Source organism: Sebastes umbrosus, chromosome 17 (assembly GCF_015220745.1).
Source record: "Sebastes umbrosus isolate fSebUmb1 chromosome 17, fSebUmb1.pri, whole genome shotgun sequence".
Lineage (NCBI taxonomy): Eukaryota > Metazoa > Chordata > Actinopteri > Perciformes > Sebastidae > Sebastes > Sebastes umbrosus.
This window is the reverse complement of record NC_051285.1, coordinates 24,128,529-24,144,312: the sequence shown is the minus strand read 5'-3', so window position 1 is coordinate 24,144,312 and position 15,784 is coordinate 24,128,529. Positions and strand designations below refer to the sequence as shown.

At 39.8% G+C, this 15,784-nt stretch overlaps 1 protein-coding gene across 1 annotated transcript; it reads left to right on the top strand.

Moving 5' to 3' along the window:
• Positions 1 to 1,809: 1,809 nt before the first annotated feature.
• On the top strand, positions 1,810 to 15,493 carry umodl1 (uromodulin-like 1). The gene is made up of 18 exons (XM_037748868.1): positions 1,810 to 1,981; positions 2,241 to 2,483; positions 2,748 to 2,906; positions 3,678 to 3,805; positions 4,046 to 4,229; positions 5,516 to 5,656; positions 7,593 to 7,775; positions 8,358 to 8,600; positions 9,284 to 9,396; positions 9,479 to 9,698; positions 10,467 to 10,604; positions 10,717 to 11,182; positions 11,927 to 12,317; positions 12,466 to 12,626; positions 13,058 to 13,300; positions 13,470 to 13,626; positions 14,366 to 14,453; positions 15,041 to 15,493. The coding sequence occupies exons 1-18, from the start codon at positions 1,906 to 1,908 to the stop codon at positions 15,226 to 15,228; spliced, it is 3,522 nt and encodes a 1,173-aa protein (XP_037604796.1). The 5' UTR covers positions 1,810 to 1,905; the 3' UTR covers positions 15,229 to 15,493.
• The last annotated feature ends 291 nt before the right edge of the window (positions 15,494 to 15,784 follow it).

Genomic DNA, 15,784 nt, shown 5'->3' with positions numbered 1-15,784 from the left:
ATTTATTTATATATATATAGTTATATATAATTATTAATTGGAAATCAATTAACGACTCAAAAAAACGACAAATATTGTCCAGAAACCCTCACAGGTACTGCATTTAGCATAAAATATATGCTCAAATCATAACATGGCAAACTGCAGCCCAACAGGCAACAACAGCTGTCAGTGTGCTGTCTACTCTTATATTGACTATGACTTGCCCCGAACTGCACGGGATTATCACAAAGTGGGCATGTCTGTTAGGGGGAGACTCGTGGTTACCCATAGAATCTATTTTCATTGAGATATCTTGAGGTCAGAAGTCAAGGGACCCCTTTGAAGTTTGGAGCATTTAGCCTGTTACAACCTAAAAGTTGCATTGATGCGTTAAAGAAATAAGTGGCGTTAAAATTAATTTGCATTATTATCGCATTAACTTTGATATATGTATATATATAGGTGTCTCCCCTTTACAGACACGCCCACTTTATGATAATCACATGTAGTTTGTGGCAAGTCATAGTCAAGTCAGCACACTGACACACTGACAGCTGTTGTTGCTTGTTTATATTTATATATATTTATATATATATATAAATTATATATTTATTTAAATATGAAATTGTTCTTGGTAGGTTTAAACTGTGAGGTGCAGATATAACATGCATATAACTGCACTCCCACCTAACCCCAATGAAACCAATTAGGCCTGTGTTTGAATGGAAGTCACTCTAGCATAGCAGTAGGTCTGTGTCATTACTGGCATCCAGTGGGGACTAGTTGCTGTGTTTATTTGGCCTACAGGCCTGTTCCCGGAAAGCCTTGTCAGCCACGGAACCTGGCAACAGTCTCGTGATCCAATCAGGTGTGGCACTGGTGGTGAAAAGTGTTTGATACGTCCTAAAAACCATGTTCTGTTGAGCAGATGATATTTATTTTGTGATGTAACTGTGTGCAGTGACCTCAGTTGACTCAGCCTGTAGCTCTGCACCTCTCTCTACATCCACATGCTCCAGCGCGTCAGCATGTACCCAGTCATTATCACTTGATGACTGACGGAAGTTTAATCAGGCACATTTTCACACCTCATTACTATAAAAGGAGCATCATTACATTAATCACTACATTTATAAAGGATGAAAATGTGCGCATGAAATACAGAGCACCTGAAGAGTATATATGTATAATCACATTCATAATGTCACAGTGACAGAATCGTGATGTAGTCTTTTTTTAGAACAGATCTTCGACAGCCAAAGCATCCCACTGTTCCTTCATACAATGACAAAGAAGACATGTGGGAAAATGGCAGGGAAGTTTCTCACTCCTTCTTACTTGACATTAATGGCCAACGCAGGCTGTTAATGCCAGCAGCATAGCGCGCACTACCATGGTTACCTGTGTGGAAACCAAGTCATTAGGGACTTTGACTCCTCCCATCCCTCATCTCTCCCTGGCATCATAAACATGTTTACTGACACCATCAAAGAATGAGTAAAATGAAAACTTAATATTATTCTACAAAGATAAAAGTGAGGCCTGAGCTTCCCTTGGTTAAAATCAGGTGAACCAAAGGCTTTTCTCTTTGTAACATACTGACTCACCAGCTTCTCATGCTGCCACATGTCATGGCATAAATTGTCTGAATATTGTAATATTCTTGCAAAGATGAATGTAATTTGAGTACACCGACAAATGTAACTCCAAATATTCTCATGAATTTAATACTTACCTGCTGGCTGTCGTGATTTTGTGTTCCATTAGGGACTGATGGTGCAGCGGGGGGGAGGAGAAAGACACAGCCACAGAGGATTTAGTCTCTGAGTACGCCCTGCACAGTGAGTTAGCATCATCTCAAAGAGAAACATGCACGCACAATGTGGTCGTTAAATATGTGGTTGAGATTTTGATCTGTGAAAAATGAGTTGGATGCTCTCCATCTGGGTGGCGACGGCCCTGCTGGCTCTCTGTAGGGGACAAAACACTGTGCATGAAGGTAGGCCTCTATGCAGATGACGCATTAACATGAAATTGATGTATTGCCAGAAAATAATATGTACAGAATATTTATGAGTATTAACACTTATTGCTTTGCCTGCTTTCATTTGTTTTTTAGGATTTTAATGTCATAAATGATAGGAAAGGAGCGTTGTAAATGATGAATTCAAAATGTAAAATCGTATGTCGTCTTTATGGAGCCAGAGACTAACTACCATGGAAACTTAACCAAAATTACAAGATGTATTTTATTCTAGGAAATAGCCTGTCTGCGTCTGGCTACCATCTCTGTATTCACAACGAGACAAGGAATGTGAGTTTCCTGGTGATGCATACGATCCCTTATACTGAGACGAAGCGTTGTGGCGGCTGGCTCCACTGGAAGACATGTACAGTCACACTTTACAAGATGACCCTTCAGACTGAGTACAAGACAACGATGGAGCAGGTGACCAGATGCTGCAGCGGCTATGTTCAAGTCGGTCGTTACTGTGCCCGGCGTGAGTATATATATCCATCAACTGGTTCGAAGATTAGAGAAGCGCACAAATTGTTCTGTTTGTCCTTAGATTTCAAGAGTCTTTGTGAGACAAAAAAATGTGACGATGTCGCATCGCACGCTGCAGACAGACAAGTAATCAGCTTGACCTTTCAGAGTGTGGTTCTGTGTGCAAGACACCAGATGGAAGCACAGAAAACTGCAGTGCTACAAATATCTAGCTGCTAATATATGGCCTGTAACATGTTATTTCCTTTGAATGAAGCTGCAAACAGGAGTATTGAGTTCACTGCCAAGCCAGGATCCTGTCCAACTGCAGATGGATTGTGTCCCAGATCTGGGGACTGTGAGTGGGACATGGACTGCCCAGGCTGGCAAAAATGTTGCCAGAGATCGGGTCGCTTTGTTTGCATCGATCCCGCAAGTTAGTTGAGTTTTTTAAATTTGTTTTTAAAGTATGCAAGTATGCATTTAAGTATGTTTTAGCCTCCTTGACAATCTAGTCAAGCTAACTAGTATGACATGGTTGGTACCAATGGATTCCTTAGGTGCTGCCTTAATTGTGACTTGCTCCAAACTGCATGTGATTATCATAAAGTGGGCATGTCTGTAAAGGGGAGACTGAGGTAGAGGTCAGTTGAGGTCAGAGGTCAAGGGGCCCTTTTGAAAATGGCCATGCCAGTTTTTCCTCGCCAAAATTTAGAGTAAGTTTAGAGAGTTATGTAACCTCCTTCGTAACAAGCTAGTATGACAGTATCTTCACTGTAGGTTTAAAACTGAGCCTGCTACAACCTAAAAATCGCAAGTTGCATTAATGCATTTAATAAATTAGTGGCGTTAAAACAAATTTGTTATTATTGTGTTAACTTTGACAGCCCTAGTATTTTCTTTTTGCTGAATAGAGGGAAGTCTGATATTATTTGACGGGCAGGGGACTGCCTTTTTAAATTTTTAGCCTTGTCTGTAACTGCACAGAGCTGCTGTCTGCGTTTGGTTCATTTAGTCACTGAAAGTGGTAATAATAATTTTTTTTTACAAAGCTGGGGAAGGCCCTGCTTTTTGAAAAGGTGAACCATAAGGTTCAGCTGCCGTCCCCACTCCAATCATTTTTATTCAGTCCCTATAGATCCCACTAGGTGTAGAAAATATTTTTCTTTGTGATTTGGCTGAACTGACCTTCTAACTTAACTTTCAGTCTCAGCAAATTATTCTGAGAATGGAGGATGCCGTCTTAATGCAACAGTGACAGTGAAGACAGATTACCAGCAATTGATGTCCAGTGATGGAGGACATCTGGATCACATACGATTGCTAAAAGCAATGGTAATACTTCTGCTAATATATTAATACTGCTTCTACTACAGCTGTTAAGACTTCTGCTGCTTATATTAATATAATAAGAATGCTACCCATAACTGCTCTGTAATTCTGTTTAGCATTAAAATGAAAAGACTAAAACATATACCAAGGCATTCACTTGTCTATTTCTGATTTATTTAAGATTTTTCTTTAACAAAAAATTTATTTCACCTTGATATTTTTTTGTGTCTCTATCACTAATAGGTGACTGGAGCTCTGCAGTCTGATGTTTCAGTTTATTACCTCGGCTCACAGCCTGTACATCCCTACAGAACTGCCACCTCACTACTGATTGTCAGCAACTGTCCTCTTTCGCTGAACAATGTGACATCAAAGCTGCATCTTCTCCTCAAACACATACAGGAGGTGTCATCTGTAAGCGTGGAAGGTGAGGAGACACGGTTGTTCTGTGCAGCAACAGCAGCAGCAGCAGTCACACTCTTTTCCTTTACAGAAATTACATTCTTGTAGAGTTTTGAGAATGATTCATGTTGCAGAGAACGCTGTGTTCAGGAAAGAATGACTCAGTCGCACCACAGTTTCCCTCTCCCACCACTTCTATTTGAGTGACAGTCATCTGTGGGATGTTTCCTGCAATAACGGAAAATAACACTAGCGCGAGCGCAGACACACACGTGCACAAACACACACCCACACACACAGATATTAATCATGAATCAGTCACACTTGTTACATTTGCACAAAAGACACAGTAACAAGCTCGCCATCATGTACACAATCAAACAACACGTTGTTCTCATCATGTTCTTTTACAGATAATTCATTTCCTTCTCTATACTGTCAGCACAAATTTAATTCATCACTTCATGCCAGCGTGATAATGTACTTTTTTATTATAATTAGGCATCTCTGAATGACCTTTAAACGTCCCATATTATAAAAAGTGAGATTTTCATGTCTTTTATATTATAAAGCAGGTTTAAGTGCTTTATAAATACTATTAAACTATCAAAACGCTCAATATACAGAGAAACACACGCAGCTCGTAATCAGAAATTGTGCGTTCGATTTGAGCCGTTAGGATTTCTGTCCATTTGTGATGTCACAAATATACAATATTTAGACCATTACACGGTTTTAAACGTAAACATTCTAAATCTGTCCCAGTTTATTTCCTGTTGCAGTGTATGTAAATAACATCAGCTGACAGGAAGTAAACATGGACCCAAACTGTTGCCTAGCAACGCAATTCCGTTGAAATGCACTAAAACGGAGCGTTTCAGGCAGAGGGTAAATACAGGTATATTCAGGCAGACAGTGTGAGGAAAATAAAGTGTTTTTTGAACATTACAGCATGTAAACATGTTCTAGTAGAAACACAAAATACAAGTATGAACCTGAAACTGAGCACGATATGGGACCTTTAAATCTCAGATACAAGAAGACAATCAAGTCCAACTTGCACCTTATACTTTAAGCAACAGTATTGTTACATGAAACCTTTACAATAAGGTTTCTAAAACAACATTTCTGTGTATAATTTCACAATTTAAACGTCTTTACCTATAAAGTATTTTTTGGGGGGTTATCATCTATTTTCAGAAAAGGATTATTTTTTTCTAATTTTCACATTACATCTTGTGATTCAACACCATACACTTGTAATTGTAATTCCAGTGCAACCTCTTCATATGTCTGTATTTCTTATTGCAGATGTAGATGAGTGTGCACAGCCTGCTCTCCGTCAGTGCTCCACTCACACAGACTGTAACAACACAGTGGGCTCCTACCATTGTGCCTGCCACCAGGGATATACTGATGTTGACCCCAGCAACCCTGGAGCCCATTGCACAGGTTAGACTGTGTTTGTGTGTGTGTGTGTGTGTGTGTGTGTGTGTGTGTGTGTGTGTGTGTGTGTGTGTGTGTGTGTGTGTGTGCGTGTGTGTGTGTGTGCATGTGGTGCAAATGTATATACTGTAACATTGCAGCGGTGAATTTAAAAGTAGGGAATCTACTATAGTAATTCAATTGATAAGAATCATAACACCCCCAAAATATTCACTTGTGTGTTTTTTTACCTCACAAAACATCACCTTATATCATCACCTCCCATCACTTAATATGATACATACAGTGATTATACCTCCACAGCCTAAAATGATGTGGGTAAATTATTATCTTTTTTAATTGTATTATTATAATAATGATTATCATTATTATTATTATTATTATTATTATTATTATTATTATTATAATAATAATAATAATAATAATAATAATAATAATAATAATAGTGATGATATTTATTTATTTATTATTATTATTTATTATTATTTTTATTATTATTATTATTATTATTATTATTATTATTATTATTATTATTATTATTATTATTATTATTTGTCGGGTAAAATTCATAATAACCCAAAATTTTATACGGATGATATACAGCGATCAATCCATAGCCAAATATATTTAAACAACAAACAAACAAACAAACAAACAATATAAATGTTGTTTTCTTCATTTATATAAATTCATATCATCTAGCAAATAATGCATTATGATTAATTATGCTTTCCATAATAATGTATATGAAAAGGCCACATAAATTGCTGCATTATAATGCAGTAATGCAATAATCATTTCCTTGTTAGAGACCTCTTGATACTTTTTGATAAATATTGTTGATATATAAAAAATTCAAACTCAACTCATATAATTTCCAGCAAATAATGAACCTTTAAAATGAATAAATAATTTTTTATTTTTATTGTTACCACAAAGAGCATTACATTTTTACTGCATTATCTTTGATTGATGATCAGTTTTAATGTCATTAGGATAATCATCTGTAAATAAAATCAGCTAAATTATAGAGGATTTAGAGAAATCACCCCAACAACTCCATTCACTTCTGCTCGAAAAGCTTAAATGCTGTGAGCGCACGGTGATAACTGAAGCTTCAGATGAGCACCCCACCACATCCCCAGTGGAAATTATACAGTTGGTGAAGACAGTGTGATATCTTTCCATATTCTTTGCGAATTTATTGATGTAGATAGTTGAGCAAGATCTTTATTCAGTGTCTGAACAATAGCCAAGGATATTTGTTAAGAATTTGATAACTCATCATAAGTGAGGGCTACGTGTCTCTGGGTATTTTTTGTTCTGACCGGAACCCAAGATCGAGAAAGAAAGAGTGAGCTAAAATGTTATATGTTTCTTTGTGGGTAATGTTTACGTGGGTCTACCATGCCACATCAAAGGGGAAATGCCCTCACGCTCTCACTATCTTGCTGAAAGGTGAAAGTCAGGAAACAAGGCTTAAAACACAACAGGGAAACATTCATCACCCACACTGACAGAAACAGAAACGTTCATCAAACACAAACATAGAAATCTTGTGGTAGGGTAAGTATGATATGTGAGCCCTGTATTTGGCACAAACAAATGTGTAGGAAACAAACCACCGCTTTGAAATGAAGTAGATGCATAATAGGACGCCTCAACAAAATGTGCCAAAGTAGATCCTCAAGCCAATGAAAGCAACTTGAATCAAGAAATTGAGGTCGGATTTAATGTGACAACATTCTGTCAACCTTACCCGGGGGCTCGGTTTTTAGACACAGAGATGCTAAAACTTGACTCCTTTTATATCACTGTGATGTCAGCCAGTCTAGACAAGCAAGCCGTATTCTCTGCTGAGTTTCGAATCAATATTCCTCTGTGACACATTTTGCATCAGAAGCTTTGATTTCAACATTGACTTGAATTCTTTCTTCCCCAGCTTCCATCAGCACGCAGCACCCTCTGGATATCTTCAACTCCACTGAGACCAGCATGACTACGGCTCTGAGTAATACAAGCCCCGTCCCTTATAATTCATCACATGCTCCGCGGTGGACGAGTTCTGCACCTTATAGCAGCATGAGCTCATCTGTAGAGCCATCTCTGCCGACAACCACATGCTGTAAGAAACATTTCATTTTCTATCTCAAGGCTGCTTAAAATCCCCTTGATCTTGATTTACAAGCCAAAATATCAGGTGTTGTGTCCAAATAGGAAATTGTCACTTTTTGAGAGGAAATATTTGATTTGGTTAACCCCGTCACTTCAATCAGCAGCAGTTAAACAAGACACAGGAAACCTCCGTTGGCCTTGAGGAGCTGCAGCATTTATTTCTGCACAAACTGCAATTTCCACTGTACATTCACTTGATATTCTCAAAGCTAAGCTAATTCTCTTATGCTCTACTTGTTTTCTCTCTCTCTTGCTTCACCACTCACTTTCCACGTGCATACACACTCCCACAACACCACTTTCCACCCCAACGTCGGTCACATTCCTGTTTTGCAAGACGAGCTTCACCAGATGTTTTTTTGTGCTTTCGTGGAGTTTGTGTTGGAGTCTGAATTGTTGTCGTGGCTGGTTGTTTTTTGGTTGTAACATGTAACTCTCTGCAAAAAGGGAATAAGCATATTTGTCAATCCTTTAAACACAATGAATGAATGATAACCCTGAACATTCGTCCCTCACTACCACCGTCTTCCAGCTCCTCCCAGCATCACCAGTGTGTGGTCGGCTAACGTCACTGGAACCTCCTTCTGTGTCTACTGGTCGAGCCCTTTTCAGACAAACCAGACTTACCAGGTCGTTGTAAGGAATAGGTCAGAGGTCACCAGTCAGACCATGATGGAGGTGAGGGAACTGAAGCCTGGGGTGCTCTACAATGTCACTGTCACGCCTAGTTCCTGCGGAAGCCAAGGAGCCGCCCTTCATATATTGGTTAAGACTGGTAAGAACTGTGTGCAAAAATAAGGTTGATTGTTCCAGTACTTTTGACTTTTGATCTTTTATTATCATATACAACAGATGGCATTACGTCATCCAGAGTAGGCTCTCATGACCACGTTCCCTTTTAGGGGAAAACAATCCCGTGTCCCTCGTAGACGGTAACAGAGTAAACAGAAGAAGTTGAAACATGTCTCCAAACTTCTACTTTAAACAAACCGGTAATAGTAATAATGCTATGCTGAAGAGTTGCTGTGTAGTTGCTTGTACCAGCAATAAATTGCAAATGTTTCTATAACAAGAGATGAATGCATACAAACTCGACAAAATTACAACCCAAACATACGTCAAATTGCATTGAAGTCTATGGGAGCTTCGGTTTTCTATATCCCAAAAGGGGGCCTGGCCTTGACTTTTTGCAAAGTACCGATATGTGCCAGTCTGATGTATATAGTGTCATGAAGCTGCATAGAATAGCTGTGTGGTGGGAGTTCACAACTTAGATGCAACCACTGATAACTACCCCCAGGCAGTAATACAGCAAGTAAAGCGATAAAATTGCCCTTAATGACTAATGTGTGATGAACAAAAGAGAAGACATTTTTAAACATTTGGCCCAGTGTTGGTCACAGGGCTGGCATTTAATTGTGGAAAACGTGTATGTACCAAGTAACTCTTTTTCTTTAGATGCTCAGACTCTTGACGCCACAACGCGACTTACCAACATCAATTTCACTGCTGAGCTGCAGAACACCAGCAGCCAGGCCTACAAAAACCTCACTGAGAGTATTGAGAAGGAGGTAGGTGTGCTACGAGGACCATCCAGTGACAGCATGTGATCTTTGAATAAAACTACACACTTATCCATCATTATTCTGACAGATCTACCAGTCTCTGTCTCCAGAGATGAAGGCCATGATGGATTCAGGTCAAGTGCGAATCGAGATCAGGAGCTTTTCCCTGGGGAGTGTGGTGGTCAACTTCACCATCATCTTGGCCCCCAGTCAAAGCCAAGGCATCAGTAATGTGTCCACAGCTCTGCTGCACTCCCTGATGAACAGCACCGAATACACAGTGGATGAAAACAACACAAGCACAAATGGTACATCTCTTTATATTGTCTTTTCTAACCATGTGTTCTATGACACCAGGGCTGGTAGATATAAAACTAAGGAGTGCTTCAAAGAATAGTCTTAAAGGAACAGTGTGTAGCTTTTAGGAGGATGTGTTGGCAGAAATTTCATATAATATTAATAAGTATGTGCTCTTTAATGTATAATCACCTGAAAATAAAAATCATGTTTTCGTTATCGTAGAATTAGCCGTTTATATCTACATACGGAGCGGGTCCTCTTCAAGGATCGTGTCTCGAAGGTAACGGGGAAATTGCGAAACTCTTGTGAGATGGTTAAGGTCAAGCATTGACCTTGAATGGTTATGGTTAGGATAGGTCATTGGGCAGCGAGTGTTGTGAGAGTTTTTACAAGTTTTTACGACTCTTTTCGTGGGTTGTGTCTAGAGACTTGTTGCCCGACGACCAATCCTAACCTTAACCATTTCATCTCGCGAGAGACTTCAAATTATTATCAGAAAGTTGTTACAATTTGGGGGGAGGAGTTTGGAAGACAAAGGCCTTTACTAGGCAAGGAGGGTATAATAATGCTATTTGAGTTGCATTGTGCGAATTGTAGGATGCAGTGTTTTTGGATATTGACCCATATCCCGGCCTAACCTATTTTGTATCAAAAAGCAATCAAGAGATTTGAACAAACAAATCTGTAAACAATCTGTAAGCCAGGAACCTACAGTACAATACTAAATAACAACATAAAGCCAGACCTACTGAGCCAAATATTTTTGCTTTTTGCAGATTTTAATGAATGTGATTCAGGGGAAAATGACTGTTCCTCCTGGGCTAATTGTACAAACACCTGGGCCTCCTACACATGTGATTGCCTGGACGGGTTTATAGACAACAACCCAGAAAGACCTGGACGAGCCTGTCAAGGTACGGTCTCATAGTGTGGTTGTGGGAAAGATTCATTTTACACAGATTAGATGAACAAAACAATGATAGATTATCTTTGCATTTTGTAACCAGAGTATTTTGTCTTGTGCAGCAATCACAACAACCACTACTGCTCCAACAATCCCCATTACTGCCCCTGTAATTACCTCTCCTGCCCTTACAACCACCACTACTGCCCCTGCTATCACCACTACTGCTCCTACAATCATCACTGCTGCTTCAACAACCACCACTACTGCCCCTACAACCACCACTACTGCCTCTACAACCACCACTACTGCCCCTACAACCACCACTACTGCCTCTACAACCACCACTACTGCTCCCATCACTAATGCCTCAACAACCACACCTACTGTCCCAACAACCACCACTACTGCCCCTACAACCACCACTACTGCCTCAACAACCACAACTACTGCCCCAACAACTACCACTACTGACCCTACAAACACCACTACTGCTCCAATAACCACCTCTACTGCCCCTAAAACCAACACTACTGCTCCAACAACCACCACTACTGCTCCAATAACCACCTCTACTGCCCCTACAACCACCACTACTGCCCCTAAAACCAACACTACTGCCCCTACAACCAACACTACTGCCCCTACAACCATCACTACTGCCTTTTCAACCACCACTACTGCCCCTGTAATCACCCCTACTGCTCCAACAAACACCACTACTGTTCCTACAAACACCACTACTGTTCCTACAATCACCACTACTGTTCCTACAAACTCCACTACTACTCCTACAACCACAATTACTTCCCCTACAACCACCACTACTGCCCCTAAAACCAACACTACTGCCCCTACAACCAACACTACTGCCCCTACAACCATCACTACTGCTCCAATAACCACCACTACTGCCTTTGCAACCACCACTACTGCCCCTGTAATCACCCCTACTGCTCCAACAAACACCACTACTGTTCCTACAAACACCACTACTGTTCCTACAATCACCACTACTGTTCCTACAAACTCCACTACTACTCCTACAACCACAATTACTTCCCCTACAACCACCAATACTGCCCCTACAACCACCAATACTGTCCCTACAACAACTGCCCCAACAACCACCACTGCTACTCCTACAATTACCACTACTGTTCCTACAAACTCCACTACTACTCCTACAACCACAATTACTTCCCCTACAACCACCAATACTGCCCCTACAACCACCAATACTGTCCCTACAACAACTGCCCCAACAACCACCACTGCTACTCCTACAATTACCACTAATGGCCCAACAACAATCATTACTAGCCTTGTAATCACCACTACTACTCCTACAACCACAATTACTGCCCCTACAACCACCACTGCTACTCCTACAACTACTACTTCCCCAACAACCACCACTACTGCAATGACATCCATGACTTCTACCCCTACGACCACCGTAACCAGCCGTACTACCAACATTACAGTTCCTACAACCACAGCTACTGCCCAGAGAACTATCACCAATGCCTCTGGGGCCATCTCAGTCCAGTGCAGGGTTGCTGCAATCACTGTGACAGTTGCCAAGGATTTTCTTCTGAGCAACAAGATCAGGGAGAGCACCCTATACTTGGGCTTGCCGGAATGTGCCATCAATGGAGGCAATGTCACCCATATCCAGATGACCGTGGCTTGGAATGAGTGCAGCACTAATCTTGTGCAAGTGAGTTTTGAAAAAGTGTTGCATTTGGGAAGCTTTTGCATCTTCCTATGCTCTTACATGTTTCATAGACACTATGCTTGCCAGTATTTTGTCTGTAAAACTGAAGTGCATTAACCCAAACTACTTAATGTGACATCTGGTATTTTAGAATGACACCTACTACACGGCATCTGTAACCCTGTTCAACAACATGGAAATGTACACGTCAGCCAATGGAACAGTGGAGGTACCCAGAATACAGCTAAAGGCTCCCGTCATGTGTACCTTCATGAAGAGCATGCTCATCTCAGCTGACTTCAGCCCCATGGGGTACGATTCACTTGCTATTATTATTACTCAGCATGTTTTAGCATTTTTTAAAACAGCCTCAGAGCAGTTGAACAGTTGACGCTTATTTGCTTTCTTGCCGAGAGTTAGAAGATTGATACCACTCTTTACGTCTGTACGTACGGCCAGCAGACGGTTATCTTAGCTTAGCATAAAGACTGGGAATAGGAGAAAACAGCTAGCCTGACTCTGTCCGAAGGCAACAAATTCTGCCTCATCAGCACCTCTAAAGGTCATTAAGTAACCCGTAGCTCACCAGTAACATCTTGGAGTCCCGTAAAATAACAATTTATTGTTTTTACACATGTTTTTTGTACAGATTAAACAATTATAAAACATGTTAATTACTGAGCTTTAGAGGTGCTCACTTTTTTGTAGTGTGTTCCATATATTTTTTTCTCACCCACCTCCAGGTATGACATGATCAAAGATTTCATCATGGGCTCAGGGTCTTTCCAAGTGACAGTGCAGCTGATGAACGGTTCAATGCCTCTACCACACAATTACAGCCTGTCCTCTGATGAGGCTGTGGGGGTGGAGGTCAGCCTCAACACATCCTCAGAGCAGATTAATGTCGTCATCAACAAATGCTGGGCCACTCCCACCCAAAACCCTGCAGACATCCAGACATCCAGCGACACCTTCCTGGATAACAGGTCTGCTATCACTATTTCTATTAGTATTAGTATTTGAGCTAACAAATACATGTAATCTACTCTTATGTACTGAATATTGTTTTGGATTGTCATTTCACTGTCTGTTTAGACACTGCATATCAGATGCAGACGAAAAATTTGCTGCAGTTCCTTGTCTGTGTCTCCACAGCTGTCCCCTGAACACATACACCCAAGTGTTGATGAACGGGAACTCCAGCACGTCACGTTTGTCTGTGCAGATATTCTCCTTCGTCAACCTGGATGTGATCTATCTGCACTGCCGGGTCCAGATCTGTGTGCAGATCGGATCGGATACCTGTGTGCCTGTGAGTACATCCTATGGCATCAAGCCTCTACAGGGTGGATGAATTTGAACTAATCCCCCTACTCTGACTGAAGTATTTAGTTGTTTGAATGTTGAAAAGAAATTAGAATTAGTCAAAGTTAACGCGATGAAACCTGATGAATCCATTGGTACCAACCATGTCATACTAGCTTATCAGGAAGGAGGTTAAATAATGCTCCAAACTTGCGCTAAATTTTTCCATTTTCCATTTCATTTTCCATTTGCGCTAAACAGCCATTTTCAAAGGGGTCCCTTGACTTCTGACCTCAAGATATGTGAATGAAAATGGGTTCTGTGGGTACCCACAAGTCTCCCCTTTACAGACATGCCCACTTTAAGATAATCACATGCAGTTTGGGGCAAGTCATAGTCAAGTCAGCACACTGACACACTGACAGCTGTTGTTGCCTGTTGGGCTTGAGTTGCCATGTTATGATTTGAGCATATTTTTTATGCTAAATGCAGTACCTGTGAGGGTTTCTGGACAATATCTGTCATTGTTTTGTCTTATTAATTGATTTCCAATAATAAATATATACATACATTTGCATAAGGCAAGCATATTTGCCCACTACCATGTCGACAAGAGTATTACATTTTAAGAGACAAATCTCCCTTTAAGGTACATTTTGAACAGATAAAAAATGTGTGATTAATTTGCGATTAATTGTGATTAAATATTTTAATCCATTGACAGCCCTAATTGTGTTTTCTTGCAGGACTGTCTACAAAGAACAGCTCGGTCTACAAAGACAATTGGATCAGCTTTCGGTTCTTCCAAGGCTCTGATATTGAAGAAAGATGAAGGTGAGTACTTTTACACAGAATAACAATGTCTACCTTTAACTCTACTGTGATACGTGGTTCTGTTAGAAAAGAAATCAGCTTCATGCCTCTGCTGTGTTTAAAATGTGAGTCAAAAATGGGATTTAATTCGAACTGAAGTAACAATGACTCTTCAGCTTCTACTCTGCCACTGACGAGCTGGCCGGTTTTAAAAGTAGAGCAGCTATCAAGGTCTTCAGCATCCATTATAAACTTCAATATCTCTTCATTTTAAAATGTGGATAGGCTATCTAGCTGTTGAATTATGGCAGTAGTGCTGCTGTCTCTATCATCAGTGTGGTGGAGAGGCAAGTTGAAGTAGATTGATGGAAAACACACATTTCAAAAGCCCTGAAGTTGATAAGGTGTCTTCATTTAAAGTGAATTATTTATTTAATTTATTTATTGAAAATGTATTATGTGCTGTTATAAGAGCCAGTACTTATACTAATAAAAGTCACAGTATTTCCAATCATCTCTTCACCATTTTGTTGTTTAAAGTATTGATTTTTTTAATGAATCCTCTTTTGCTTACTCATTTTTAATGCTTCTGACACATGTTCTAGCAGAGTCCCTTGAACAGGATTTGAACCTTCTTCACATAGTCGGATTCTCCTGCCTAGGAATCGGCCTGTCGCTCTTCTTCATCATTGGTTTCGTCTGCCTCTTCTACTACCAGAGGAACCGTATTGGACACTACAACTTCAGCGCCAAACCCAAGCAGGAGAACTTCACCTACCTTGTGTTTAACACCTAGAGCTGCAGCAGCAACCACAAATTCAGTAGGCCATTACAGTACAGCTGCCACTGGGTGGCCCTGTTGCTCCATTCACATATTAGTTCTCACCAAACACTGCAAATCTTTGCACATTAAACAAAATAAATGAAGTACAGAATATTTATATTTATATTTCAACTTCCCTCAACATATATTTAAGATAGAGTAGTTGGCAACACTTTATAATAACCATTATTTATGAATGGTAAATTGATAGTTAATTAAACTTAGTTTATAGTTATTTGACTGTTAACAAACAATGAAATGAATGATTAATTTATAATTTATACTAATTATGAATAAATCTATGATTTTTTTTTAAACAGTTTATTGTTGCACACATCATAACATTTTATATACTGTATATATAGTAGTATATACTATAAGAATTTGTTAATTTGTTAATGATTACAAAATGACTTTAAAATTAAAACCTTTAAGAAACATATATAAACATTACATAGATTGATGGACCAGATACACATTGTTAATGGTTAATAATTGGTTTGTAAACCATCTATAAACATCATTTGGA

Excerpts from the sequence above, each read along its gene's own strand:
- umodl1 (XM_037748868.1), top strand. The coding sequence starts at position 1,906 with ATGAGTTGGATGCTCTCCATCTGGGTGGCGACGGCCCTGCTGGCTCTC. Across the intron at positions 9,397-9,478 it reads CTGAGAGTATTGAGAAGGAG|ATCTACCAGTCTCTGTCTCC; the intron begins GTAGGTGTGCTA and ends TTATTCTGACAG. Across the intron at positions 12,318-12,465 it reads GCAGCACTAATCTTGTGCAA|AATGACACCTACTACACGGC; the intron begins GTGAGTTTTGAA and ends CTGGTATTTTAG.